Here is a 26,459-nt window from a genome sequence, read left to right as displayed (position 1 = left end):
TCGAAGCTGGTGAGTTTACTCAAACCAGATGAGCCCACACTCAAGCTGGCGACCTTGGGGTCTCAAACCTGGGTCCTCTGCATCCCAGTCCGATGCTCTATCCACTGCGCCACCGCCTGGTCAGGCTTGACAAAATGAAATCTTGCTATCTACAATAACACGGATGGATCTAGAGGGCGTTATGTGAAGTGAAATAAGTATGATTTGAATTATATGTAGAATCTAAAAAAATAGAAACAAACTCATAGATACAGAGAACATTTTGATGGTTGCCACATAGAAGGGGGAATAGGGGAATAGATGAAAAACTGGAAGGGCTTATAATGTACAAATTGCCAGTTATAAAAACAGTCCCTTGGATGTAAAGTAGAGCATGAGGAATATAGTCATTAACACTGTACTGTAATAACTATGTATGGTGTCAGATGAGTACAAGGGTTATTGGGTGATTACTTTGTAAGTTATATAAATGTCTAATCACTATGTTATATACCTGAAACTAATATAATAGTGTATATCGGCTATAATTGAAAAATAAGAAGTTATTTTAAAGAAGAAGAATGAGCCAGAAGTGACACCGTACAACTGGCAAGGCCAGGCCTAGAGAGCCCTGCACTCATACTTCTGCTGTCCTGAGACTGTCATGTAAGGAAGCCAGACGGGCCTTCTGGAGGGTAAGAGATAGCGTGAACGAGAGCCAGTGTGCCCTACCCAAGAGCCAGCGCCCACTGACAGCCACATACAGGAGGCCAGCTGCATGAGTAAGCCAGACACAAAACTTAATAAACAGACAACCTATGAACACAGACCTTATAAAAGAGGGCATAAAGATAGATCTTAAATTCACATTTAGTGGCATTTCTATATTATCCCTAGACATGATCCTGTTATGGACTTGCAAATTTTGCTCTTGTGATCATCATATAAGTTGCCAACAATATTAATACTGTAGCTAAAATATTCCTTTCCTCTCTCCTCCCTTTTCCTGGTTTTCTTCCTGTCTTGCTTCATGTTTCTCCACATCCCTAAGGTATTTTCTCTCCTTGCTTTGTTGGCTCTATCTGGAACCCAGTCGCGCCTCACAAATGAAATTTTTCATGATCTTAATAAGGCCCTTATGGAGTTCTCCCTTTTGACAGTGAACTTCTGGTTCACTATTCACCTGTCAGCTTCTTCCTTAAATTTGTGCAACTGTTTCCCTCCTATCAGCTTTCCTCACAGATGACAGACACTATGCCACATCCGTACCTGGTTTCTCTAACGGCACTTAGCAAAGTGCCTGATTTAATAATGTGAAAATACCCAGTGCATAGCTCAGCACTGAGCACAAATAAACGTTCAACATGCATTTGATCAACTAACCTGGAAATAGCATATATTCAGTAAATATTTGTTGAACAATCAGGTCCTATTATTCTCAATGTGCACCCAGAAATAAAGGGACCTGGAGACCCAAGAAGACAATTCTCCCGAATGTCAACCTCTCCCTGAGCATCATGGGAGGGAAGCATTTGGTGCTCAGGAGATCAAAGGCAAGCAAGTCACAGGTATGATGTATTGGTCGGGTGTTTCTCTATTTTTCTACTTTTGGGGGTTTTTTTTTTGCTTATGTGTTTCTCGGTATTTTTCCCCATAAGGTGGAAGTCAAGTCTATAGATGAAATATAGCTGCTGGGATGGAGAGCAAGGGGACAAGCCCTCTCCTGTCTGGCTGAACGTTGTGACTCACCTGCAGGGTGTCAAGGCCCACAGTTCCATAAACCAAAAGCTGTGGGCTCCAATACACGGTGTGGCAAAAGTAGCTTTACAGTTGTTCATATAGAAAATGATATAATAATTAATATATAATAATTCAAGAATAAACTGTGTTTTGTGTACTCACAACTGCAAACCTACGTCTGCCCCAGCCTGTACATAGGCAGTAACAACTCACAGAGGCTTTGTTGTTCTTGGAAACCTTTTCTCCCCCATTCTACTACCATCTTCATCTACCCTGTGGCATTTTAACGTAATTTAATATAATGTACTATTACCTTCCTCTTCAGCACCATCTGACATCTTAATGTAATGTAGAAATAAATATAGCCTGCAATTGACAAATACCATACTGAATGTTATTTGCTTTCTAGAAAGGCAGGATGATAGGTCAGATGCAAAAAATAAAAGGGGAGAAGAAGGAAGAGGAAAAAAAGAGAAAATATAAGAAAACTGAAACAGCATTTCAAGCTGTTAAACAATGCTTGCTTAAATGCAAAGCCTCTAAGAAAGGCAAAGGATTAATTATGGAAAGACTAGTGATAAAAGTCCTTCCTAGAACTCAATAAGTAGTCAGGAAACATAATTGGACTCGTTTGTAATTGAATATCCTGCCATTGGGGCAGATTTACAGAAGGGTAAACTTAAAGAGATATAACAATATTAAATGTTCTTTTGTCTTTTTAACCATGGTGATCAAACATTCTTTATTTAAAAGAGAACCGGAACTGTGGTGGGGCTTCATTTAGGCAGCAACAGGAATTGGATATTATGTGATTTGTACTTGGACATCTTAATTTAAATGATTATAATATCTTAAAGAAAAAAAATGAATCTTATTTCCTTCCACGTTTTATTATATCTGACAAGTTCAGTAAAAGGGCACCTATTTACTGGTGCATTATGCGTCATATGTTCTGCACACTCATTAAAAATAATGAGAACATATTTAAAAGTCATTGCTCAGAGAATCTTTGGGGACAGAGCATGGGAAGAGGTAAGAGGCAACAGATTGTTATTTAAGTGTCTATCTCTGTTTTATCAGCCCTTAAGGAAGAAAAGAAAGTAGCAGTTGTAAACTGATATTCTTTTGATAAAGATCACAGATATTCCTGAAAAACAGGCAGAGGAAACATGTTCAAATCTCTAAGTACACTTTCAAAAGCCAAGGGACTGTAGTGGCAGTTTCACAAGTAGGGTATTTACTCTGATAACAGCTGGACAAGTCAACCGCAATCAATTAGGGTAGTACATTCCCCCCCCCCTTATTCTTTACACACCCTTTTACAGAAAATGTACCTGAACAAATGGACATATTGCAAGGGTCGAGGTAATTAAGCAACAAGGTCTTCCCCCGAGTTTTGTAACCACCATCTTATCCAGCTGCTCCGTATCAACAGCTGGCATGAATTACTGGTAACATTTGGTTTAATGGATACTAAGAAGGAGAGAGTTTGTCGATGGTCACAATATTAATTTTTCTGAGCTGTTTAAACATATATATTCACAAACTGCCTTTTTTTTTAGCCCGCAAAAGCCCAATTGTGGCCACAGTGACCACTAGTAAGACATATTTCCGTGCCATGAGAGCACAGCTAAGTCTCTTGGCTCCTCATTCTTAACTTTGCAAGAAAATGTAATTAGGCCCCAATCCTCTGAAATGTCATGAGAACTTCTTTTCAGCATAGAAAATGCCTCCTTCCACCACCTTCCACTCTCCAACAAAACCAGTCTTGTGATAAAGGCCATTAAGTATTTTCATTCTGACACCTGGAAGCCATACAACCAGGCAAAACGGCCAGCACTTCCTCCATCTGTTTTAATAATGCTGAACCAGAGCATTTATCATCATCTATTTTGCCAAGACTAGATTTTGCTGACAAGGGTTCAGTAAAATTCTTTCAGGTATAAGTACTTCCCAGGGAGTAGCAAATGACTATTAATCCCTCAGCCTTGTGGGTTATTGAACGCGTTCAAAAAACTGGCAGAGATCGAGGACCCAGAATCTCATGCACAGCACAAGCGAGAGAAGGGATGATGCTTATCTCCGTGAGGTGGAAGTCTTACTTAAAAAATGTTCCTGATTTTGACAAACGATGTAAATTCTGAAAAGGGCCAATATCTCAGTGCCCCGTTTTGCTATCTAAAAAACAAAGAAACAAACAAACAAAATGAGATAAATGGGAATACCTCAGCAGTGTTGCTTTGTGAGAGTCAGTGAAGATCACTTTCTTAGGAGTTTTAAAATCTTTGTCATGAGCTCAACCACAGCATATGGGGGGATGGGAGGGCACGGTCCATGTCAGAGGCCAGTGGGGCATTTCTTACCCTCTAGCATCCCACGTTGGAGATAAAGAGGAAGGGAGAAGGGAAACTGGTATAACTGCAAATGAATACCAATAACCCAATTTCTTAAGCTTTCCTGGAAATACCTTCCTTTGGTAAGTGTCTAAATCTACAAGTAACAAGGTGGCACCTAACAAATTTTGAACACAATCAAACTGAGTGTGAAAACTTTAAAGCACAATCGAGTTGGGCCTGAAAAAGTCAAGTACAATTGAGTTTGCCTAAATGAATCAGGTGTAATTGAGTTGAGGAATTGGATTGTGCTCAGCACTGGCCCATGGCCAAAATGAGGGGCATGTGGCCAAAGAGACGCAGGGCTTAAATTTTTCACAGAATATTTTTCACAGAGCAAAAACTGTTTGCAGGATAGAAAAAGTTGAAAATTTGATTACTGCAGCTAGTCAATTATAGTCACTGAGTTACCCTATTGTCCATACGCTGTTTATAATGCAACCACTATTCCAAAGGTTCTCAACCTTGAGTGAGCCTCAGAACTATCCTTCCGGTGTTGTTAAAACACCTCTTTGAGCGCCACCTCTAGATTTTCAAGTTCTCTGATATGGAGGGAGCCTGGGAATGTGCATGTGTATCAAGTTCCCAGGTGACACCACATGGCTGGCCTAAAAGGCCACTTTGAGAACCACTGTTCTAACAAGTTATTATAGCCAAGATTGAAACATCTAAAAAAATACTTTTAACATTTTAAAAATACCTCCAATATATTTTTTTAAATAAAAGGTAATACTTTCCAACATCTTTACAAGTAAACTGCACTAGATTATGCAAATGCCCTGATGATAATTTAAAAGGTAGTTTAATTTAGGTATAAATTGTCATCTACATTCAATCCTAACTATCCCTACCCTTTCTGTTTTGTGTAGCTGTATTAAAGATTGCAATGCCCTGAAATCTGAGGAAACCTCTGTCTATTTTTTATTTGGTTTAAAACAAGTATAGCAGAATAGATAATGCATTAGATAAAGATTAGGAATGGATTAGGGGTAATAGCTCTATTAGCAATATCTTTTTTTTAGGCTTCTACGTCATCTGCTTTAATAATGCAAACCTTTCCTTTCTTCAGTCAACAAATATTTACTGAGCACATAGTGTGCACCAGGCACAGGGAATAAGACGAGCTAACATTATTTGAGATTTATCATGTGCTAGCATCTATGCTCAGCTAATTCTCACATATCACATGCTGTTATCAGCACTTGACAGGTAAGGAAACGGAGGCATTGAGAGACTGAGTAGGATAGGAAAGCAGGGATTCACATTCAGGCTACCCGACTCCCAAATCCAGCTCTTAATCATTATTTCTCTACAGTGCTGAAGGTCTAATGCAGCAATTTGAACAATATGGGTCAGGGGCACGGGTAAAGGGCAGACTGAATACAAATGGGAAATGAAGTGGGCTCCATAACTGGCACGGGGGGCTCCAAGGAAGCTCTGCTCAAGGAAGGGACCTGTAAGCAGATATCTTACGGAGCTGTGACGTGAAAGGGAAGGCAGGGGTGTCCTAGACAGAGGAAGGCTCATAGAAAATACCTGGCAAGGAGAGGGGCCCTCAGATCATCTTAAACAGGCAAAAAGAGTTTGGAATGGCTAGAGAGTAGAGAGAAGGGACAAGTGCTGATGATCACAGGCCCATAGACCAGCTTGGGATCCATGAAAGAAAGACAATTCTAGGACAAAATAATTGTTCTCTCCTCCAAACCAACCCATACATCTTTTAATGCTGTCCCTAGACATCCAAACTCAAAACTTTAGAATTACTGATATTTCCTACTCCATCACCCTGACATCTATCAGATGCCCAAACTAAAGTATTCTACCTTTTTCTCTCTTTTAGTTATGAGTGGGCAACTCTAAGTGTACATTTAATATTTATCATTCAGATGAGCAATGATGATAACAGTAACATTTATTGAATCCCATTCTATACCCTATTCTAAGTCATTTACATACATCTCATTTAATGCGAGCCGTCTCTTAGGCAGACAATAACCTGATCCTCACGTGAAGGATGAGAAAGGGAGGCTCAGGGAGGTAACGTACTCAAGGCCATTCGTCCAATCAGTCATAGAGCCAGGAGTCCTAGAGCCAGGATTCAACTCACATCTGATTGATCCCAGAATCTAAGCTTCTAACTACTACATTTTAGTGAATCACAGTAAGCTCATAGCAGGTATCCTAACATCACTTTGCTCCTTCCAATTTATTCCAAATAGCACAACTTCTCATGTTAGCCCCTTGCACAGTAATCTGACAAGTTGGTCTACCCACAATCTCCTTGATGTACTTTAAATTTTCTAATCTCTCTTTCTAACTTGCGAACTCTACTTCCCACCCCCACCCCCAGCAGCTTTTCATTTTAAAATTCTATTCAATCATCAAAACCCTTCTTAAAGTCTGTTGTATTTTCGAAAGTTTTCTTCGTTCCCAACTTTGAATCACTGTAACACTTTATTTGCATGATTTCCTCAAGTCGTCATTTTTCTTTTCTTTATGGGCTAGAAGCTCCCCTTGGACAGAAACACATCTTATTCACCTCTGGAGTTCATGTTGCAGAGCTCTGACTAGGACTGAATACAAATTAGTTGAATGAAAATACAGTAAAAAAAAAAAAAAAGGAATTCTTGCAGGGAGAAGCAGAAATGGAGACTCTATCTCAGCATGGACTCCATCTTGTCACCACCACTGTGTTACTTGGAGAATCCATAAAATACAGCACTGCATTTCAGTTTTTGCATAATAATTTAAATTTCAAAACAGAACTCAGGCACTTTGGTTATTGTAGAAAAATCGTTCTGAAATCATTCTTCAATTTCTGCTACTTATCCACAATAACTGCTATAATATTAACTCTTCCTTAAGTACCTTGGTTAATTAAGCATGGAATCATTTGAATCAAATAGCCAAAGGGAATAAAATAATATATCAATTAAATGAGGTTCGTCTCAAATTTCAAACAAAAATTCTTGCGTGATGTATGATGTTAAATAATTTGACATCTGAAGATGTGAATTTTTCACTTAAGAAGACAGAGAAAACCGGGAAAGAGCTGGAGCCACCTGTCACTGGCTGAGGGAGTCACAGGGACTGGTAAGTAAGGCAGTGTTGAAGAGCACTAAGCACAGCGACTATGAAGGGAGTCTCCACACACGTGTGCATCATTATTTTTTCTCAGCAAGAGCAATATTCCTACGTGAAGGTCAAATCAGCACGACACACGTGGCTAACTTCCGGATCTCAATCATGCCAGGCAGGAGTGACTTGCTTCTTTGAAATATAGTTAATCCCACTTGCTGAGGCCATCACTTAATAGCAGGCAAACTTGGCAGGTAGAAATTATAAATGCATTTGAAATTTTCTCAGCTGGTTGTCCCCACCAGGGATTGCTGTGATTTTTCAAGATAATTTAAAGATAAGGCAGTAGGTCAAAATATAAAACATTAAAGGGGTTAACAAAGAAATAGCAAAAATAGTCCTTTCTCTTCAATAAATGAAAGAAGGCATGTGCACACATATGTGCACACTCATGACACATAACACATTGTCGCCCTCTCACTGAAGCTCTTAATAAATAAGGCATAAAATAGATAAATAACCATCAGTTTTTAGGATCTTTCCTTAACAGAAAGATAGCTTCATCCGACACTTTGCACTAAACACATTTTTTTTTTTTCAGGAGCCAGGGATGGAAAAGAGCTTACAGACTAGCCTCTCACAGAACAGACCAAACAAACCACGACTGGGCAGCTCAGTTTTCATTCCTAGTGCAGACGCGGACCCAGCTGTTTCACCAATCCAACTCTGTTACCACCACTAAGCTCAAAGTTCCTTCTGCAATCATGTCCCTCATGCAAACACCTCTTTAATAAACTCTCACCCAGTCAGGGGGTGGGCAGATCAAAGGATCTTCCAGACTGGGATTCTGCAAAGATTACTTCGGAAGCACAGTTTTTTTTTAGTAATGATACTAGAAAGAGCTAAATTGTTGTGATGCTATTACATAAATTCCTTATTTGACTTTCAGCCCAGCTTGCCGCAAATGGAAAGAAGGCTGGCTAAAGGTGCTGCTAAATTTGTGACAGTATCCATTTGCTCCGGAAGGAGGACATGGTCCAGAAAACATAAGAATTCAGTACACTTCTCTTATGTGGCAGGCAGGAGAAATGACCAGGAAATGGATGTGAGGGCCTCTGGAATGACAGAGGGTCACATCCGAGAGGCCATCCTCTATCGGGGCTTCCTGTAGAACTGCTGACCACATGCTCCCTAGGCTGCAAGTGTTAAGACTTTACAATAAGCTAGTGATAGCAAGGAATTAAGGAAGATTTAACTGTCAGAATACAGGCAGGGCTGTGCTGTTAAAAGCGGCGAAGAGCTTATGAAATAGCAAGGCTTAACAAAAGGGAGAGGACAGTTTCTCAGAACAGAAAAACAATAAGCACAGTTTGCTGTCTTCAAAGGAGATAGAACAAGACAAAAGCAGGAAGTGCTGTCCTTCCTTCATCCTGCTGGATTTTCAATGGAAAGTCAAGTGTGCGCATCAATCACAATAAGGGAGACGAGACCTAAGTGATACCATCTTCCGTGGGTTTTGTTGTTGGGTTTTTTTTTGGTTTTTTTTTTTGGTATTTTTTGGAAGAAAACTACAAAGGTATATCATGTAGCACACTGTTCTTCATTCTGCTCTTTCAAATAGCTCGGTGCACGCCACACTATGAAGTAATTCCCGTGAAATACTCCTGTGCATGCCAAGCATGACCTCTCTTTAAACTTGCTGTGTGGTTCATGCTACTTAGCGCTCCAGGCCGGCATTTGGGCTGGAAAGAGAATTACTCCGTATTTCTCCAAAACAAAGATTCTGGGTCCACATGACTTAGGTGCTTGTTAGCCTCAAAGGCTCTTGCTTTGCTGTGGCTTCAAAGAATATTCCACATACTTGGATAGTTAGAAGTCAAATATTTTTTAAAGAGTCTAGACGATTTGCCAGGGAATTCTATGAGAAAGGATACTAACCATATGCCCTCCAAACTTTGTAGAAAACTAAAAACAATGAGAACAAATAATTTATTTGCGCTCAATCTCATCACTGTACAATTAATTTAATATGTTCTTTGGTGGGCTCAGCCTATGATGTCACTTTCTGGGACAGAAATCAAATTTTGCTAAATTCTATTAAATGAAAGTAAAATAATATATACAGGCTGTCCTGAATTATGGACTTGGTTGGTCATAAAAATTGTTTGCAATTCAGTATTTTGGATACCAAAATACATTTTAAAATAATCAAAAAGAAAACAATGTTTGAAAGAGTGGGTAATCCCAGGCAAAACTGCATACATTTATTTACCCCATATTGAATCTACAGTAGAATACTATGTTTAGAGTACTACAGAAGTGCTCATGTACTAGAAGAAATAATTATAGGCAACCTGCATTGACAACTTACAATTGGCCAGGAACTAGGCTAAAAGTTCTGTATATATTATCTCTTTTAATCTTCACAACACTCTCAGGATGCAGATGCGCCTCAGAATGATACTGTGACCTGCTCTAGATCACACAGGAAGTGGTGGATACAGAAGTTGAGTACAGGGACTTGAACTCCAGACATGATATTACGTGCTAAGTAATAGGATTCTAGTTCCTGTTCCCTGTGGAACCTCAGGCAGGTTGTCTTCTCAACTGCAAAATTATAGTTGGACTCACAGATTCTTCCAGATCCTGTTTTTTTTAAAATTTTTTTATTGATTGATTTTAGAGATAGAGGAGGAGGGGAAAGAGAGAGAGAGAGAGACAGAGAGAGAGAGACACACACACAAGAATATCGATCTATTCCTGCATGTGCCTTGACTGGGGATCAAACCGGTAACCTGTGAGCTTCAAGAGGACGCTCCCACCAACTGAGCTATCCGGCAAGGGATCCAGGTCCCTTTAGTCTGAAAAGCCTAGTGTTCCATTTGCTAAATTCCATATGTAGTTGCCTTTGATTGAAAATGTATTCAGATTTTCAACTTGCAATAAGATTAATACCCTTTTCCTCCTTACCTGGGGGAGGGGAAGAACTTCTAAGAAGGATTGAGCAGCAGAGATGGGAATGCTAGAGAACATATGCAGAAGGGTATACAGCACTGTTAGATGGTGAAACAGAGGCACTGAGGGTTTGAATTTCCAGGTGGAGCTCTGTCATTAGTGTCTTTTGCATGGATAGGGGCCAATGAGGAGACCTCTCTTTCTATATAGGGTTTTACTTCTTCTATGGCCATAGTTCAACAGAATACACAGTTAAAACTTCTTTCCTTGTTCTCCTTTCCCTGAGACAAGTACTACCTAATCCCATCGGGGCTTTCTAAGAGTTTTTATCTCCGGTAACCAAAGAAATAGATAAGAAGTGAAAGGGCTTCCTGCTATATATACACGTGCTGCTTCCTTTTCTTATTCTCTTCCCTTTGATTTTTGTAGCAAAAGACTAAGGTGTTTGAATAAATAAGGACTTAAAAGGAAAGTCCATCTAGATATTAGAGAAAAATCTAGACTCCAAGTTTCTGCAGCATTTCTTTTTAGGAAAAGTAAGGAACTTCAGTGAGGGGATGAACTTGGAATTCAAGCTTCTGCCTTCCAAAATGCTGGGATATAGAGAGTCTGTTGGAGGAAAGGAGGTGGGAGTACACTCTTTATGGTCTATATTACTGACCCGTCTTCCTTTCCCTCTTTGACAACAGGGCAAAGGGGGAAATGTAGAAGATAAGGGCAAAGAGAAGGGATAATTGAATGAAAACTCCATGTTACATAAACAAGGAGGAAAGGGGTTTTCTGGTGATGCTCTGCCCACCAGGTGGCGTTGCTCTGCCCCTCCAGGGTGTCGCTCTGTTGCGACCAGAGCCACTCTAGCGCCTGGGGCAGAGGCCAAGGAGCCATCCCCAGCACCTGGGCCATCTTTGCTCCAACGGAGCCTCGCTGCGGGAGGGGAAGAGAGAGACAGAGAGGAAGGAGAGGGGGAGGAGTAGAGAAGCAGATGGGCACTTCTCCTGTGTGCCCTGGCCGGGAATCAAACCCAGGACTTCTGCACGCCAGGCCGACGCTCTACCACTGAGCCAACCAGCCAGGGCCAGAAAGGGGTTTTCTTGGCTAGTAATAATTAGCATTAATATACAAAAGGTGATTCAGCAAGGCTGTGTATTCAAACATGAATGTAAATACATGTAATGGAATATTAGGCTCTGAGTAGATATCTTAAAGGCTATTGAGTCTTACCATCTATCAAATGGAAATTTTTTTCTTAGAGCACCTTAGGCAGACGGTTAGGCAAGTCTGTTTCAATATTCTAAACAACCCCTTACCTTCTTGGACAGTTCCAACAGTTAGAAAGTTCTTGGAACATTATCACTTCCAACTACTCATTTTGGTACAAGCTCAAGAACGGCAGAAAATGAGTCTCATTTTTGTATCCCTAGAACTCCAATTTAGTTCACAGCAGATGCTCAATAAATTGTTAGATTACTACACAAGTAAATTAATGGATATAAACTATCTGGAAAAAGGTTAAGTCTACTTTCTAATCCATACAATAACTCTTTACATATCTGATAACAATTATCATGTGTCCTTAACTTTCGCTTTCTCAGGCTAAGCAGTCTCAGTTTTCTCAACTAATTCTCTCTTTTTTGAGGATCTAATTCAGGAAGCCTATTATATTAGCCATATGGACCTTTGTCATTTTTTATATAGATTCAAAGGAAATAAAATAAAAACCAAAATATAATAAAAGAGTCCTCTTATCACATCTATCCCTCTTTGTTATTAACCATAAAAACCCTTGGAAGATTCTATAGCCTTTCAAAATACTTCAATAATGAGTTAAATAATATGTGTTCATTGAAAAATATGAGAAAATGAAATTCTCTCATAATCCCAACTGTTCATGTTATATCTCCTTTCAGTTCCTTTACTTAAAGGTTTTAAAAAATAATTTGATCATACAGCACATATAATTTTATACCCTATTCTTTTTTTTCTTTTTTTTTTTTTTTTGTTGTTGTATTTTTCTGAAGCTGGAAATGGGGAGGTAGTCAGACAGACTCCCGCATGTGCCCCACCAGGATCCACCCGGCACACCACCAGGGGGCGATGCTCTGCCCATCTGGGGCGTCACTCTGTCGTGACCAGAGCCACTCTAGCGCCTGGGGCAGAGGCCAAGGAGCCATCCCCAGCGCCCGGGCCATCTTTTGCTCCAATGGAGCTTCGGCTGCGGGAGGGGAAGAGAGAGACAGAAAGGAAGGAGAGGGGAAGGGGTGAAGAAGCAGATGGGCGCTTCTCCTGAGTGTCCTAGCTGGGAATCAAACCCGGGACTTCTGCACGCCAGGCCGACGCTCTACCACTGAGCCAACCGGCCAGGGCCTATACCCTACTCTTTTATTTAACAATATACTATGAAAATTTCTTCACATTATTATCAATTTTTCACAGAGACCATTTAAAGTACTTACATTTCATTAGAGAGCTATCCAGTTATTTATCCAACCAATACCTAAAGGCTGGGCAGCACCCAATATATCACTACAATAAATAGAACTTTCGGAAAAATATACAAGAACTTTCTTCCAACTCTCTGCTGCTCAGTTTAGAACAAATTACTAGATGTGTAGTTACCTGCTTGAAGATTAAACATTCTTAATAAGACTTTTGAAATACTCTTCCTCAAGATATCTTTCCCAGTCCTGAAAATAGGTTAAATTCCCTTCTTATCTGCTTCTATAGCACTGAGCAATCCTCGTCCATCATCTCCATCACCATTTTGAGTATTTGTTTATATTTTTATTTCCTTTTAGACTGCAAACTGCTGAGAAATGGGGCCACAATCATTTTGCTAATTATGTTTTGCATAGCACATATTCAATGCATACTTTAGTCAGTTGAATATTGTTAAATTACTTCCTTAAATGGGTCATCAATTTTGTAACCTAGAAGGACTGTTTGCATATATCCAACTCATGGCATCAACATTCTAAAATGGTGGCACCCCAAGTCAAGCATAAGACTTTTGGTGTGATTTAAATTGTTACAAAATGTTGCCTGTGACACGGAACTCATCTTTCAGCTATTAGGAATTCACTGAACGGATTAGGCTCTATCTGAACATACCAACTCTCGGGGCAGAAAAGTTCCTTCTGGGCGGGCGATGACCAGAGACGCCGTCTCCCCCTGCTTGGTGCTCCTCAGCATGGCCACGAGCTCTTCCTGAGTTCGTCCAGTGACATCCCTGCCATTGACCTAATGAATACAATCACAGAAACAACTAAGATGACAACCTTTGCCATCTCCTTTTGCCCTAATTGGTTTTTGAAAGTAAGCAGCAAATGGGCTCCCCATGACCAGTGAAGATCTGAAATAATGAAGGGTAAACAGAAGGGCCCAAACCAACCATGTTATAAATAACAGTGACACAACAACCATCATTAATTATCGTGCTGCAGAGTCTCAGACAGTCAGTAATTAATATGAGCAGTTTCTCCTAAGACTTCACATTCTTACAAGGAGAAAAATCAGCTGAAAGACACCAGAGAATGATTCCTTAAATAGAAAGGAAGTGTATTTCCAATGCTTAACAGGCACCATTTTCTGCTTAATACAAGAAGCCAAAATGGACTATTATCCCATGGTAAGTTCCTCTGCAAATAGGAGTCTTTTGTTACCATTCTACAATATCCTCCACGTTTAGAAATTTATAATCATCAGGTAATCAGAGGTTATTGGGATTCCTCAATGGCGGCTCCGTGGAGTTATTCGGCACATCTTCCGTCCTGGGCTGGACCTACTCACGGGGCTGCTTCCGTGCCGTGGGAAAGTTAAGCGGAGCCAGACTGTTTCAGTGGAGAGGATCTCTTGAAAGGTAAGCTGACAATATGTATTTCGCCAAAGAGATGATGTTATCAAACCAATGTAAATGGGTGGGGCGGGGGAGCCTCTTGCACTGGGTCATTCCAAATACTCCTCCATACACATAGATCAACCTCAGACAGGTTGCCCCATTCGTGAGAGGAGTTTAAAGAAATTGTTACCAGGGCTTGGGTGTAACTTTGAAATTCTTACCCCTAATTAGAGGAACTGTTAGATTTTATCCAAATTCCCCAGGGACCCTAAGAAGTAAAAAGAAGAAAAGGAAGATAGGAAAATGTTTTCAGTGTTGCTTGTCCCCAAATCACTGACCTTATTGGGGACTGACAAAGTTAGACTGCTTATTAACTAGTTTTATAATTAAAGACCTTATTTTGTCTTTAGTTATAACTTTCAATATATGATATTAAAATATAATATTAATATATGTTTATATACTTAAACACCAAGAAATATTTTATTGAAGGCATTAATTCTAATTCTTACCTCTAAAATTCTGTCCCCTGATTGCAGGCGGCCATCCTTTATTGCTGCTCCCTTTGGTAAAATGTTTTTAACAAAAATGGGACCAGGACCATGTATGGAAGAGTCTCTGGTCACCACAGTGAAGCCAAGTCCTTCAGGGCCTAGTTAGTGGATAAGACCAGGAAAATGCATGGTTACCTTTAAGCAGGAATAATTTTATATGTAATCTCACAGTAAAATCTATCTAATTTAGGCTAATGTAAAAGGAGTAAAATATTTACATTCCAGCAAATGTTTTAAATATGCTTCAGTTGTTCTGGTTTCAAATACTGATTGTAGTTCCTGATAGGCTATGATACTATCAAAGTGAATTTAGGGCCAAATGCACACATGTAACATTTCTGTTCCTTAAGGTCCTAGAAGAAATGCCACGTGTTACCCATACACCGGGGAGACTGGTTTCTCAGTAAACCGTAAGGACTGAAAGGCTCTCTGACACGAGTTGCGCCCTGCTCTCAATCAGCTCACTAACTTGTGTCACCCTCTCCCCCAGCTGTGTCTCCTGTGTGATGCACCCCAATGTGCTGTCGATCACTCTTGTGGCTCCTGTCCTGTTCGCTTGCATCTCCAAGCTTTCTCTGTAAACATGTTTTGTTTTCCACTCTATCTAAAAGTATGCTCATATTTCTCTACCCTACAGAATTCTTACTTCAATCTACTGCTTCGTCAGTCTTCTATTACCAATGGCCTACCGGTGAGCATATCTAATCATTCCTCCTGTTCTTGATTTTTCCCCTTCTCCAGTTTTGACCTCAGCAATCATTTTCTGAAATTAACTCCCCTCTTAGCAGAGTTTTTATTATCTGATTATCATCCTACCTTTCTGATCATATCTGTCATTATTGCTCTTATCCACCATTCTCCCACAGTAACAAGGGTTTCCCCAAGGATCTGTCCTGGAACAATTTTTCCTCTTGACTCTCTGCTTTGTCTAGCTCCTGTCTCAAATAACCACCTAAATGTCATTGTTTGGCCTTAATCTCTCTGGTGTCAGCTTCCTAGACATCATCATGCACACACTTCTCACCAGATTTTCAAACTTTACTGCAAACCCCTTCTCTGATCCAGATCCTGACCCTTTCAAGTATACTCATCTACATACAATTCTAATTTCTAACAATGGCATCTTCATTGTGCAAGCTATTCTGGCTGAAACCCTCAGCAATAACTGAAGTTCCTCTCTCTCTTCCCTCCTACATCTAGTCTACTACCACGGCATAAATGTTCTATCGAGACACATGCCATGCACCCTTTACTGAGGCTTTGTTGTTGGGTCACTTCTTCAGTATATTTGTTTGCTGTCAGATTAATCTTCTCAAAGTACAGCTATGTTGTCACATTCTTTATTTTTGCATTCAAGGCTTTCTGGTGAATTTTTAAGGTCACATTCTGCTTTTGTTTCATCTTTCCTTAAAGTACTTAATCCTGTATCTATACATAGTAGGATAATTTGTATAAAAAAAACACAAATTATGCCTTTATATAAAAAGCCTAATTGCTAAGCACACTTAGGAGGAAGGGTTGTGCCTCCATGTCAATGCATTTTATTCTTAGTATAGAATTCTTATAGGTGGATACAATTTTGACCAGAGGGTGTTTCAGAATAATCTCTATTAAAGGTACATGTTATTTGCTTTTTGATATATGTTAATAAGTTTTCTAAAATTAACCTATAACTATTTGGTTATTAATTCAAACAAGAATCTATGAGATATTTCTTTTGAATTGAGTCTTGAAAATCACATAGGATTGCAGAAGGCTGCAGCGAGGGAACGGAAGTGACAAAATAAACAAAGACATGGGGATACACGAATGCTTGGGTGTGTATGATAATTTGGTATAAATATGAATGTACACACATAATCTAGTCTCACTGCGCTGCATTTGAAATGAATAGAAAGATTGAAAAGATGAAAAGGTTATACATATATAATATACATGAAATTATGGATGTTTTAAAAAGTTATTTGCAATGCTGAATTAGTGAAATTACCAATTATTAGGTATTTGCATTCTGACAAGTAATTTTTTTTTTGCTGCTCCAAAACAACCTTAGAGAACCAGACACAATGTGCTTTTTGAGGTTGGCCTAAATCATGTTTCAAAAAGCACTAATCTTGCTCAAAACTGGGACAACTGAATTTTAGTGTCTATTTAGTATTAAGTTGTGATACAGTATTGCTCTGTTTCTATTGAGTTTGCAATGACTCTTTCCATTCCCTAACATGTCTTTGTTATTTTCTCGTTTCAAATAATCTACACTCTCCAGAAGAAAAGATTAATAAGAAAGTACTACAATTTCAAGAAATTTGTTACCTACGTATACACTTAAACCTATTCTTTGATACAATTAAATGAAGGGAGAATTAACGAAATTAGCCTTAATGCATTTCTCTTCACCAGTTTTACATTACAATAATAGAATGCTATTAAGCATAATTTAATAATTACCTTTCTTAAGGTCAATCTTAATTTTCTTCGCATTCTTCTTGCTGCCAAACCCCATGAGAGGGGAGAGTGAGGGAGAGGATGGCTTTCTGCCTATTCTTGGTACTCGGGGACTCTTGCTCTGTTGCAGGGAAGTTGATGCATCTTCTTCAGGACTGCTAGTTCCTGCGAGATTCACTGTCTTTGTTCCCGGTTTTCCATGGACGGAAGGCGGTGGCTTTGTTCTCAAAACACCATCACTGTTACCAAAGATGTTAAGGGGTCCAATGACCGATTTTTCATACTGTTCACGGTTTTGAGGAGGCAGCACATGGAGGAGCACGCATGGAGCTCTCATTGCCTGACGGAAGACGTCCTGTGCCCTTGAAAGAGAGTTGGTAAATGTCTGAGGATGCCGCGTGCTAGCATGCCACCTTCTCAAGCACCCCAGCGTTGTGGCGCTGGGAGGTGCACAGCAGCGAAGGCAGAGGAGATACAGTCACTGCTACGACCAGCTTGACTTGGCCAGCTGAATACTGGGGACCACTGAGGTGCTGCCCGGGAGGTGTCCTGCACTAGGCTACACATGCACCAGTCTCTCAATCTTCTTAACAACCATCTTAGATTAGTAAAGTTAGCTCTCATTTTGCAAAAATGAAAAACAATATGTGGCTCTGAGAGATGAAGTAACTTGTTAAACAAACCACAGCTTTTAAGTATTTCTATATGTATCCCGATTGATTACTGAAGTAAATATAAGAAACGAGCTTCAATTTTAGATGGAAAAAAAAAAATCATTTTGTGTATTGGTCAGCTTTTCAGTTAATTTCCTTTGGGACTTCATTCTAAAGTACAGGTCTTCTCTAACATGAGTTGTGTCCCCAGAGTTCAGTTTTAACACATATATCTCCTCACAGAGATATTTGCGAGGTATGTTGGCAGGGCCGGAAGTCATGGCGGGTTGTTAATCCCACGAGCACCCTCCCGGTTATTCTGGTTATCTATTACAGACTACCTCTGTTTTTTACTTTTTTGTCTTGGCACTTTGTGTTTTCCCTCAAATTCCCTATTCCTTTCTCTCTCCTCTTCCTTTTGCCTTATGAAGAGGTAAAGAGGCCTTTCCCAGCCTTTCTCGCCAACGAGACGCATGTGAAAGGAGGGAGAAAAGCTGGATTGTCTGGGAGGCAGAAACTTTTTTGTCCTCCAGTTTTTGTTTCCTATTTCTTGACACTCAGAAGTGATGGAGGGAGTTCCAGCAGCCGCCTTGTGACCAGGACACGAGGTAAAGGTGGCAGCCATGCAAAAGGAACAGCAAAGCGGAACAATGGCGGGTGCCAATACCCTGCTAACGGTGGTACTGCCTCTCCGGCTCTGGACTGCCACCTCCACACTTTCTGTCCTTAGAAAAAATACATTTTAATCTTGTTCGAGCTACTTTTACTTCCTGTCTCTGTTACTCACAGCCACACCACATAGTAATTAATCAGAATTCCAAATGGAACCCACGCCCCCCTAGCTCTTACCGAAGTGCTTCCTTGCCCACACAGTTCGTGGACCAGGGAGAAGACTTCAGATTACAACACAACTCCTCCGGTCAGTTCCCTGACCAGGAGTCAGTTTCTACTCTTGACAAACTCTATACTGAATTTTTATGAGCCTCAATTTCTGCCTTATAAAATAGGGACAATACTGTCTGCCTTACACGTTTATCAAGTCCTTGTAAAGGCACCGTGGCATATAAAGAATATCATTATTAATAATGACTACAAGCTTATCTATTTATTCAGTATTTTCAGAAATAGACTAGTAGGCTTCATTTTCTTTCACAATTAAGCAGCCAGTGCCCACTGCTCCACAACACACAACCCCTCCGCTGCCCCCACACACTACATTGACAACTAATGGCCATAGAGAAGCTATATTATGAGCTGCTTTGGTCAGAAACAAGAAGTGGTGATTATTTACTAAGAAATATTCACACATATTTTCTCGCTCCAGGATCCCACTGTAATACCAACACACATTTAAAAAATATATGCAGATAGCTACATACTCTAATTCTTAAGTCAACAAACCTATTCCCACAACACTTCCACACAGAGAGAAATGATTTCTTGAGGGAGCGTATTTTAATTATTTCCCTTTGTTTCTATTATTTAGTGAGTCCCACAGACATCTCTTACAGATACTTAATTGAAGGAAGATGGCTGACACCAAGTAAGTTAATTAATAAGCTGAACTAACAGTCTGTGAAAAGAGTCATTAAATACCAGTCTAACTGACCCATATCCCAAGAAAAACAAACCCATCCATCGATGCCCCAGAAAGACAGCCAGGCCTGCAGGCTTGCTTTATTCTGAAGTTTACCATTCCTGGTGCTGTCAGTGACATAGGCAGGCCACCTTTGAGTATCTGAGTATGCTAAACACAAGATGTATTGGAAAATGGGTGTTCTGGGGTCATTCAAAGGGAACTGTCAGAAATTCTACCTAGAATTTTGATCATAATGAGCTCAGTAATGATTATAAACATTCTAGGGAACAATAAAGTAAATAAAACAAAGAAAAATGCTTACTGAACAAAGGTTTTGTCTACGAGGTCTACATTGTTGATTTTTACAATACATTCATTTTCATGAAATAGTCCTTCCCGCTTGGACCTGCTGTTTTCTTCAATGCCGCGGATGAAGAGACCTAGAATCCTAAATGCAAAATTTAGGTTGAGACAGCATTACTGAAGAATAATATGCTGGTTATTCCCCCACTTGCAACTACTCAGAAATAAATATTGATTCCTATTTATGAGAGAAAATATGCTTTATATTCAGGCAACTGCTTGTTATTTAAATCCTCAGTTAAAAGAAAGGCAAAAACCACCACTCACTCAAAGAGAAAAATGCCACTTTCAAGATAAATATACATAAACACCTACCCAGTACATTAATCTTTGATCCCTTTTCTTTTCTCTTTTCTTTCCCTTCCTTTCCCTTCCCTTTCTTTCCCTTCCCTTCCCTTCCCTTCCCTTCCCTTCCCTTCCCTTCCCTTCCCTTCCCTTCCCTTCCCTTCCCTTCCCTTCCCTCCCCTCCCCTCCCCTCCCCTCCCCTCCCCTTCCCTTCCCTTCCCTTCCCTCCCCTCCCCTCCCCTCCCCAGAGGAGGGGAGATATGGAGAGATACAGAGACAGATTCTTGTATACGCCCCTACAGGGATCCACCTGGCAACCCCCATCTGGGGCTGATGTTCTGCCAGTCTCTTCTATGATCCCATTTCTAATGCTTGCACTGGGCTTAGAAAAGGTTCATGTAGCTCAGTACGGTTGAGGACACAGAGGACTCGTGGTTTGGAGAAGGCATCACAGCTGACAGAAATAAGTAGAGGTAGTGCCAAGGGTGCAAACTGATATTTAGTAATAGCAGAGAATTAGTTATTCACTGTAATTGCTTTGTAGTCTGACTACTTATTCCAATAATTTAACCTTTTAAGAAATAAACAGATGTTATTGCGTGATTTAGTAGGAAGTTTGGTCTCTTTGGTTAGTGCTGCTAAATCAAGTATGTGCTGATTGTTTTCTATGTGTTCAGGAAGGAGGAGTATGAGACAAGGTTGTAGAACCAGGACAATTCATCAGTACAGGCTTAGACTAAATTAAAACACCTAGACACATCAAGAAGCCTAGATTCTTCATGGAGGGCTATGGGGAGAAAGTGGGAGGCAACTGGATCGGAACAATGAGTAGGATTTGCTAGGAGGGGAGAGAGACTCTATAAAGCGATGGACCCTGTGAGTCTGTGTAAGCTGGGCTTGCACAAGGAGCAGTGTGGGGAGCTGACTGTGGTTGGGGAGGCCAGTGTGATGTGGAGGGGCCCCGATCCTCTGTGGATGGCCTTCATCTAGTAACACGGGAGTGGCGCACCTCCTCCGCTGCTTCTGGGCAAGGTAGTGGCAGGATGAGGCAGGCTTTGGGAAGTGGAGCCGGAAATTTCAACCAGAAAGGGTGCGCATTCAAAGAGGAGAACTGGAGGGTCCTGGTGCTTTGTGGTTGTTGTGGCTTCAAGTCAGGAAGGGATGGATTGGAAAGGAAGAAAAGGAGAAAGAAAAGTAAAGCAATAAAAATAAGCAATTAAAATTTATGTGTATATATGCAATATGTATATGTGTGTGTGTGTGTGTTGTGTAAATCTGTCATGTATCAGTAGAATCTAGACTGAAAACTAAAAGATATTAAATGTGTATATTTTAGCTATTTCTCATTTGAGGGATTTCCCTTCTCCTCGTGGCATGTCAGGGTCCTAGCTGTGTCCTGGAGTGACAAAGAAAGGTGTCTTCTCCAAGAGGAATTTGCTGAGTGAGGAGACACTCTTCCCTTGTCCTCTTGATTTTCTTTGTCATTCTCCTTCGTATAGGGGCCTCGTATGCTATCACATAGTCCCTTGGCATTACATCTCAAATCTACATTCAATACGAGCCATGTTTTACGCGTGAATAATAGAGTCAGTCATGGAAAAAGGGCCTTCGCTAATAACAGCGGAGGAGAGAAACCATCTTCCTGTTTGGAATAGCTGCAAAGCGGGGCTTCTGCCTCCGGGCCACAGTTTGCTTAATGAGCTCATGTCATCTCCACATGGCCAAAGGAGAGGCACACGCGGTGATACTTAGATCTCTACTTCAAAAATGTTAAATGAATACAGATTGCAGATGCAAGAGAGAGAACAGCAGTCACACTGCCCACTGCAAGGAAGGCTCGGGGGTCACGGGACCTCTGTGTGGTAAGGTGTTAACGCTTCATTTCCTAGTTCTTGTAGGGTAGTAAATTAATCTCATTCTGGGAGGAAGAGGAAAGGGGCCAAAGCTGCTGTTTGATAAAGGATCTAAGATTCAAATAAATATTTTTTAACACACCAATCCTACCTTAATCTCCTAACATAATATTGAACTATTTGACATGCAAAAATAAAAAAGAAAAGCAACAGAACAAAGTAGTGTTTCTTTCCTAAATTAAACAACTCCCTAATAGTTCGCATTTTGGATTTTTGTTATGGTGGACTCGCAATAACATGATCCATTAGGAGACTCACATATGGTTATAAACTAGTTTGTGTAAGCGATATTTTTTTTTTAGCAAGCATTCAAGTCTTCCTTTAATTTAATTCAGTACATCATCAGTCATGTAATGGTACTCCCTAGGATTTAATTTCACATTTTGGGAGATGAATTAATTCTTTCAGGCCACTGGGTTGCAATTTAGCTGGCATATTACAGCTGGAGTATGCTATGTGAACCTCACTGATCTAAATAACCTAACTTTCCATGAAAAATTTATTGACAGAATAAGCCCAACTCTAAAAACCATGTGTCGGAGGTAATTTTGGTAAAATGTAAAGCTGACTGACTTTGTTAGTTTGGTCCCTGGCAAAACACTCTTGCCTCCTCTATTCCATAGACAGAACGAACTCCCTCCTGCCTGGTTTCATCGAGATCAGTACGGGAAGGCTCAGAGAAGAGCCGCTCATTATGCTCTTTGCCTCAAACTGGTGGGCTTCAGTCGCTGTCTCATTTGAGACCAAGACCCTCAGGATTTAAAGATGCATGCTATTGAGGAGTTATAAGCTGAAATGAACCAGTTAATTTGCATTAGTAAGCAGTGATGGAGGAGGCCCCATATAATAAAAGGGGTGACCACTGCGTCTTGGTCTTCTGATAATCATTTAGGTACTAACCCACCCAATCCCTTGCCCCCTTCAATTTTCCCACTGTATCACGTGGCCTGGGCCGCTCTCCGAGCTTAGCATTTCAATCTAAACGTTGTAGCACTCTTTATCCATCCCTCCCTCTTCTCTCTTACATTTAGCTGTCCTTACTCTGAAACTAAGTTATACTGTTTTTATTTACTGAAAATTAGATTCCCGTACTTTTAATTGTAAAACAAAAACCATGCTAATGTGTGTGTGTGGTGAAATTAAGTTGCATTTTACCTGCCAGAACTTAGTTTTTTATACGTTTGTTTTGATTTTACTGTGCAAGCCCACGGCCCTCCATACATTTAGCACTTTGTGCTGTGATATCTAATGAGCCCACTGAGGCTTTATCTAATACAGCAGCCACTATGAATTAGGTTTCTAATTCAACAACAGGTGTGGCATTATTTTTCTAAAAGAAAAAAAAAAAATTGGAGGCAAATCCAATTACAGTAGTCCTAGTAAATAATTAAATGTAAATTCTCATTTAAAATAATGACACAAACCAATAAATGGAAGGAAATTAAGAACTAAGTATACCTCCATGACCTTATCTCACCCTACCCCCACTCACACAGTGAAACCATATGGCACTCTGAAGTCAGACACTTGTCTGACACGCTCTAGACGCAGTTGCATCTGGACACATGGGTTGAGTTAAGTGTGCTGTTTCAACCTGTACTCATTACTTCTTAACTTTTATTGGCTCATGTCTCCACTTCCATATTATTTTTTTTATGTTTTTAAATTAAATTTCCTTTCTATAATACTAGTGGATAGCAAAAAAAATTATCCAACTATTTCACCAAGTTACTGAATGGTTGACCATGAACTTATAAAAGATCGTTGTTGAACTAAGCTTTTCTTTTTTAGCCAAAATAATAATAATACTGATCATTTACACATTCATATGGTGTGGGTTTTGTTTTTTTTTACAAGAAGCTTTTACATTTTTAATGTCATTTAATCCTCATAACCTTGGTGTTAAAATAGGTATTCACAAGAGGCAAATTTAGGGGTATTTGCTCAATGTTATATATGTATATTAAAAAAACATTGAAATTCAAATCCAATTGTTCTGAATCCAAGTCCAACACTCTTTCCACTAGTGTACAAAGCTTATGCTAGAAATCTGAATCAGGAAGGAGAAGAGAGGAAATCAATAAATTCTACTGTGTTTTCCTCATTTGATATGAGAGAAGATGATTTCTGGTCTATAGGCTAAACTTGTCTTCCAAACTATTAAAAATGAAGTATGGTGATTGTCACATTGTATATTTCTTCATGTTTTGGAAATTGGGATGATCTTGTGTTCAATTCCAGCTTCATTAAGCTAAAGGGTCTGGTAATTTAACCGCTCTGGTATTTCACGAAGCTCTGTCACTACACTTCTGCCAAAAGCCATTAACTTTCTCATGACAACTGGGTAAATACTCTCCCTGTCTATCAAAAACAACCTCAGCTTGTCCTGGGCCTTCACCCATAACATTTATAAACACTCTTATTAACACATACAGGAAATGAGACAATAAGAGCCACTAGTTTTTCAGTTCATTTCTTTTTAGGGAACATTTATTCCAGCAACAGCTTGGCATCAGATGTTATTTGCAAAAAAAAGGTGATGACTTTGCAATTACAGGTAGCAGATGGCTACCTGCTGAAAATGATGCCAACCAAAATATCATGACTAAATCTGGTCTTCCTGCTGTATGGCAGACTGAACTGAATAAATATTCAGAACCAGTAAATTAATACTATATAACCTTTGGGAAACTTTCTATTTTAAATAGAGCAATGAAGAGAGCGCAAATCAGGAGATACGGATTTTATATGACCTTGAGAAAATCAACTGATATTTCTGGTCTCTGGTCTCCTAAATTAAAATATGGAGTTCTGCCTATCTAATGATGCATTTAAGAAAATAAATTTAGCCCTGGCCGGTTTGCTCATTGGTAGAGTGTTGGCCCAGCATGTGGAAGTCCCAGGTTCAATTCCCGAGCAGGGCACACAGAAGAAGCACCCATCTGCTTTTCCACCCTTCCTTCTCTCTGTTCTCTCTATCTCTCTCTTCTCCTCCTGCAGTCAAGGCTCCATTGGGGCAAAGTTGGCCCGGGCGCTGAGGATGGCTCCATTGCCTTCACCTCAGGCACTACAGTGGCTCCGATTACAACAAAGCAATGTCCCAGGAGGGCAGAGCATTGCCCCCTAGTAGGCTTGCCTGGCAGTTCCCAGTTGGGCGCATGTGGGAGTCTGTTTTCTCTGCCTCCCCGCTTCTCACTTTAGAAAAATACCAAAAAAGAAAAAAGAAAAAAAAATTTAGCAAACTAATTAAAATCATGTCATATGAGATACTGATTTTTTTAAAGTTTCTGATAGTCCTTGTCAATATAAATTTAGTGCTAAAGGCAGTTATCTTGTTGAAAAATTACATGATATCTAATACTAGTTTTGTATGGTGGTTATGGTAGTATTAATACTAGCTCTCATTCACACACTTAATTTCCATCAGTATCCAGTTAGGTAGATATTAACTTCAAGAAATGCTGACACAGTCTAAATTACCCTTTGCCAGTATAAAGTTAGCAATATAAAATTTAAAGAAGATATGGTTAATTATTTTTAATTGATCATATCTTATTTAAAAAATGTGTATAGTATAATGGCTTTTTCTACTATAATTAAATCATCAAAACATATATAGCTTCTAACATAGACACTTATAGCATTATATATACTATTTATTATTCTAAAATCTATATACTTAAGAAATATCAGGAAGTATCAGTTTGGAATTACTCTACTCACCTGTTGAAGTATATTTTAGGATATCAAAATACTCAATTGCAATATTCAGCTAATAATATGTAAAATATTTTCCAAGGATTCTGGTTACTACCTATTACTGATAAGATACTCTAAGAAAGTACTTTGTGATGAATTGTAAATGCAGAAACTAAAATTGATCTTTTTCTTTTCCATTGCATCTTAAAAACAAATGACTTTGTTTCTAACATACAACTGGCCAACAGAAGTATTATCTTGAGGTGTCCACATTAATAACAAAGATACACACTTAATCCTCCTCTGAGCAATGTTTGGGAAAATGAGCTCCAGTCAAGTTTTTCATTTGTATAAACTTCTGATAGAAGAAAAGCATCTTACCTTCCGCTCAGAGATGAGAAGAAGGGCACTACATGTATCCCCAAGGGGCCTCCTTCACCAGAAATCTCCACTGTTCTTGTCATATCACTGGGCAGAAAGAAATCAGAGAACAAATGAGTCTTTGCTAAAAAAAAAACTGATGAAGCACATTTTAAAAACTCTTAGGATTATATCAACTGCTATAAATTTAACAGCAAAGATAAAATCAAAGAAGAACATGATTTACTGATATGTTTAGAAGATTCGAGAAATAAAATGTTTCAAAGACTATCTGATTTCTTATTTTTTTCCCCTAGAAGAGGAACAAATGGAAATGACTACCTACAAAAATAACTTCCTATTTAATCTACATAAATCAACATATTTAAAAGGATGCACACAAAAATAAAATTTCTCCCCATTGAGACACACTCGACACTGCAGAGATGATAAAATACATAGAACGAAGCGTATCTATGCTTAATCAGAAAGTATGATTTTTCGCTAAAACAGGAGAAATGAAATAAAATATGTATTTATTAAAGCACAAAATTACATTTTACAACTGTGAAGCTACAGTTGGTAATATATATGGGCATGTTCAACGCAGTATAAAACAAAATTTAAA

At 39.4% G+C, this 26,459-nt stretch overlaps 1 protein-coding gene across 2 annotated transcripts in view; it reads right to left on the bottom strand.

Annotated features, from left to right (window-relative positions):
• PARD3B (par-3 family cell polarity regulator beta) overlaps positions 1-26,459 on the bottom strand; it is a 1,075,922-nt gene that overhangs the window by 479,709 nt on the left and 569,754 nt on the right. For both annotated transcript variants that reach the window (XM_066346722.1, XM_066346721.1), the window contains exons 6-10: positions 25,853-25,939; positions 19,534-19,659; positions 16,983-17,341; positions 14,493-14,632; positions 13,254-13,382 (exon numbers count right to left, since the gene is read on the bottom strand). In XM_066346722.1, coding sequence (XP_066202819.1) covers positions 13,254-13,382; positions 14,493-14,632; positions 16,983-17,341; positions 19,534-19,659; positions 25,853-25,939 — 841 coding nt within the window. The remainder of the gene's footprint in view (positions 1-13,253; positions 13,383-14,492; positions 14,633-16,982; positions 17,342-19,533; positions 19,660-25,852; positions 25,940-26,459) is intronic.

This window comes from Saccopteryx leptura, chromosome 7 (assembly GCF_036850995.1).
Source record: "Saccopteryx leptura isolate mSacLep1 chromosome 7, mSacLep1_pri_phased_curated, whole genome shotgun sequence".
Classification (NCBI taxonomy): domain Eukaryota; kingdom Metazoa; phylum Chordata; class Mammalia; order Chiroptera; family Emballonuridae; genus Saccopteryx; species Saccopteryx leptura.
This window is presented reverse-complemented; position numbering and strand designations above follow the sequence as displayed.